The 4126-nt window shown below is 41.6% G+C and overlaps 1 protein-coding gene across 1 annotated transcript; it reads right to left on the reverse strand.

Annotated features, from left to right (window-relative positions):
• Nucleotides 1–2524: 2524 nt before the first annotated feature.
• LOC117887779 (olfactory receptor 6F1-like) lies at nucleotides 2525–3460 on the reverse strand. Its single transcript, XM_034790500.1, has one exon. The coding sequence runs from the start codon at nucleotides 3458–3460 to the stop codon at nucleotides 2525–2527; it is 936 nt and encodes a 311-aa protein (XP_034646391.1).
• Between the last annotated feature and the right edge of the window lie 666 nt (nucleotides 3461–4126).

Consider the following 4126-nt stretch of genomic DNA (forward strand, 5'->3'; position numbering starts at 1 on the left):
TTTGGGGTCGGGAAGGAATTTTCCTCCAGGGTAGATTGGCTGAGCCTCTGGAGGTTTTTCGCCTTCCTCCGCAGCATGGGGCAGGGATCACTAGCAGGAGGGTCTCAGCCGATTGAAGTCTCTAAAACACAGGATTGGGGACTTCAACGGCAGAGTCCAGGGAAGGGTCTTGCGGCCTGCAGCACGCAGGGGGTCAGACCAGATGATCATAATGGTCCCTTCTGACCTTAAAGTCTATGAGTCTATGATCAAAAAGCGTATCTGATTGGATATTGAAAAAAAAAAAATTGGTACACGAAAACTTTCAGATACAATTGCCATGTATACATTTGTCCGAAATACACCTTTGATATATATCTATATCTATACTTATATATTTTTAGATATTTTTAGATATATATGCCTGAAAGATAAATATCTATGTAAGGTGGTTTCATGGGTCACTGTGCCCCTAAGGGCAGATAATCATCAAGAGGAGCCCTTACCTGGTGTCCCTCTGATTTGGCCACAGTGGGTTTCAATGGCCTGGGTTCTTAGCCCCTAATGGGTGGTGTCTCCAACTGACTGTTATGGTATTCAGGAATCCTACCTTACCTCCCTATGTGTTTTTGACTATCCTCAACCTGGAGTTTATCCCTATGACTGGCCTGATACCTCAAATATATACTCTTCTGACACCTCCATAACTTATAAACCACCAACCAAGGTATACTTTATTTCTATGGGGAAAGAGACAGGAAGCACATAATGGGAAGGAGAAGATTGATATGGACAGGATTCATCAGTAACACTATACAACCTGCAAGTAACACTACCCTCAGGGTGTATTTTTCTGGATTCACAAGTCTGAGTTTCTCAACACTAATTGGCTCCATCATGTGGAGGAACCCACGTACTTTCATGAGTCATTGCAGGTCTGAAGATGCTTGAGTGTAGTGAGGTGATGAGTCAGCCTTCCATCCCCAAGGGTTCACCCATTCACAAGTGTTAATACCTTCCCCCCTTGTACTGGTGAGGGTAGCGCAGTCCTGTCTTCCCCATCTATCATCTACCCATCAACAAGCTTAGCTACCTTTTTCATCAGACCCCTTAAGCCAGCTTACATAAATAATATATGTTATAAATATATAATATATCTTTTATATATGTTACTATATATGGCAATATTGTCTGAAAAATTTCATATACTGAATATTTTGTCAATATCCATGCTGAGATATCTTTGATCACTTATTCAAACAATACATTAAAAATGTATGATTTCTTGTCATGAAAAATGTTGACAATGTTGACAATTTCAACTAAAAAAGGCCAAATATTTTCAAAGGAAATACTCTTTCTTGGAAAAATGCCAGGCAGATCTAAGTGAATAAAAGCAGTGGCCAGAATCTCCCACCATTCAAGGTGTGACCAGCTCAGGACCAGAGTGGGGTGTATTTTTGATACTTGCAATATTACATTGTGCATACTTACAACTTTATGGAAACCCTTAGAAAGAAAGATGGAAGAAAAAGTATGTGGAAATCACCCCAAGAGGAAAGAGCTGGGCCATGTTTCCTACTCAGTTGTCCCATATCATAATTCCAGTGTCCCAGCTAGGAACAAGTTTGATACACTTTTGTACTCCTTTTTTCATTCTTCCCACATACATCTGGGACAATATCTGATCAAGTCAAATCTCAGCCCACTATTCCTATTTGGTAATCCAGGATACCAATTTTAGGGTTCCAGTTGTCCATACATGGTGTTCCAATTCACCATAATTACCTTTTCAACAGTAATACGAGCATCTGCACCAGTCCCTTTCCCAATAGTTTTGAAGCTCAATGCAGTTAGCTCTTGTTGCAAAAAGCCACTAAGATGCTACTATCTGTTCCTTTATGGTTTAGCTGTTTCACCCCAAATGCATTGCTAACTATTACAAGATACATATTGCTATATTTTATAACCTTAGGTCAAGCAAGTATGATTCCATAACCTTCAGTCAAGCACTCATAACTCTCACGCTATCTTATGCCAACCCCAACTTCTGCTAGGCCCCACTCTAACCCCTTAATAATTAATTATTAAAACCTAGAGCCAGCCTACTTTTAATACATATATTTTGTATTAAATATTTGTATATCCTGTGCTTCACATTACAGCTCCAGAACTTCCATTATTATTTCTATAAGCATGCTTAACAGCTAGATTATATTTTACCCGAACTATAAACCCTCCAAGGTCAGATCAGTGGACAACAGTCAATAACTTGATCTCATCCAAGAAAAAAGTAACTGTTTATTACTGTAAATGAGGAAAGCTAAAAAGCAAAGACATGATCTCCTGCACAAAGAAAGTAGATTAGGATTTAAGGGAGGATTTAGGTGTCTGACTACCATTTTAAGAAAAAAGGAGTTGGTTGCCCTTTGAAATTCTCTGCATCAACCCTTTTTCCTAATTTTCTACTATATTCATGACCTTCAGGAATGTTTTGGTCCTTTTGACTAAATTTCTACTAAATCCAGCTTGTTTGAAAATGACTTCACATCCTACTGAATGCCTTTGCCAAGGCTTCCTTCACCTCTTTGTTTCTTAAAGTGTAAATGAAAGGATTTAATATCGGAGTTACAACAGTGCTAAAGATGTTGATTGTTTTATTCAAATCCAATGAGCTTTGTGCAGAAGGCTTGACATACAGAAAAGTGATGGAGCCGTACCAGATAGTCACAACAGAGAGATGGGCAGAGCAAGTGGAAAAGGCCTTTTGCCGGCCTTGGGCTGATGGGATTCTCAAGATGGTGGAGATGATGTAAAAGTAGGAGACCAGTGTTATCGCGCATGAGACCACGACAACAATGATTGAGATAATGAATGCTGCCAGTTCAATGAGGCTTGTGTCAGTGCAGGAGAGTGCTATCCAGGAATCTATGTCACAAACGAAATGATTGATGATGTTAGGGCCACAGAAAGACAACCTGGATATTAGAGATGCCAGCACAGAGATAGCCAGGAAACCACACAGCCAAGAGATAAGGGCCAGTCGAACAGTGATGGTGCTGTTCATGAGGGAACTGTAGTGCAATGGGTGGCATATGGCCAAATAGCGGTCATAGGCCATGACAGCCAGGAGGAAACATTCTGTAGAACCCAAGGAGAGGAAAAAGAACAATTGCAGGAGGCAGACAGTGAAAGAGATAGTTTGGCTTGTCCCTAGCATGACACCAATAGCCTTGGGGACACATGCTGTGGTGAACCAGATCTCCAGGAAGGAGAGATTGCAGAGGAAGAAGTACATGGGGGTGTGGAACTGTGGGTGGGTCCACACTAAAGCTATGATGGACACATTCCCTAGGATCGTTAGCATGTACATCACAGAAAACAGTACAACAAGGGACATCCGGAAATACCAAGTGCCAGGAAAGCCCAGTAAGATGAACTCTTGCAAACTCGTTTGGTTTTCTGTTTCTCTACTGGTCATGAGGTCCATCTGCCAAGAAATAAGAGAACATTGGAGGCAAGCAGTTAAAATGCTGAAGTCAGTTAGATACTACACAAATTTGAATGTTCAAGCACAGGACTGTAACACCTTACCCTGTTGTAATGCATGTCAACGCCCCTGTCTAGATGAAGTGTCAGTGTGTGGCAAGCCAGAGTGTGAATCTACAGTGCAGTGTGTGTCAGTGTGGGCACTGTTACCACTCACTAAAAAGTTCCCATCAAACTACTCCTGTTTTAAATTACAGTAAATCAAAGCACACTAAGCAACTGTTAGTGGGAAGCAGCAAGATTCACACGGAAACTTAAAGCATATCTACACTGCACACTTCTTTTGACCGTGTGTATGGCGAACAGTGTATACACAGCTTGCCCCCCTAGCATGGGTAATAATAGCTGTGTAGATAGTGAGGCACTGCTTAGGCAAGTAGAGGAAAAACATGCCTGAACCCTGTGGACATTTACCAAAGTAGGTACCTTACACAGCTCTCTACTCCCCTAAGCTGTGTCTCCCCCATGCACAGTGCCATTTTTAGCAGTGTAGTGTCTCGTTGCCTCCCCACCTCTGGAGCCTTTCCCTGGCCCAGTGAAGTACTCTGAAATCTCCCTCCTGACAGAGTCTTTCACTCCCACATGTAGCTACACACCG

This window comes from Trachemys scripta, chromosome 14, assembly GCF_013100865.1.
Source record: "Trachemys scripta elegans isolate TJP31775 chromosome 14, CAS_Tse_1.0, whole genome shotgun sequence".
NCBI classification, from domain to species: domain Eukaryota; kingdom Metazoa; phylum Chordata; order Testudines; family Emydidae; genus Trachemys; species Trachemys scripta.

Coding starts and splice junctions, on each gene's coding strand:
- LOC117887779 (XM_034790500.1), bottom strand. CDS start 3,460: ATGACCAGTAGAGAAACAGAAAACCAAACGAGTTTGCAAGAGTTCATC.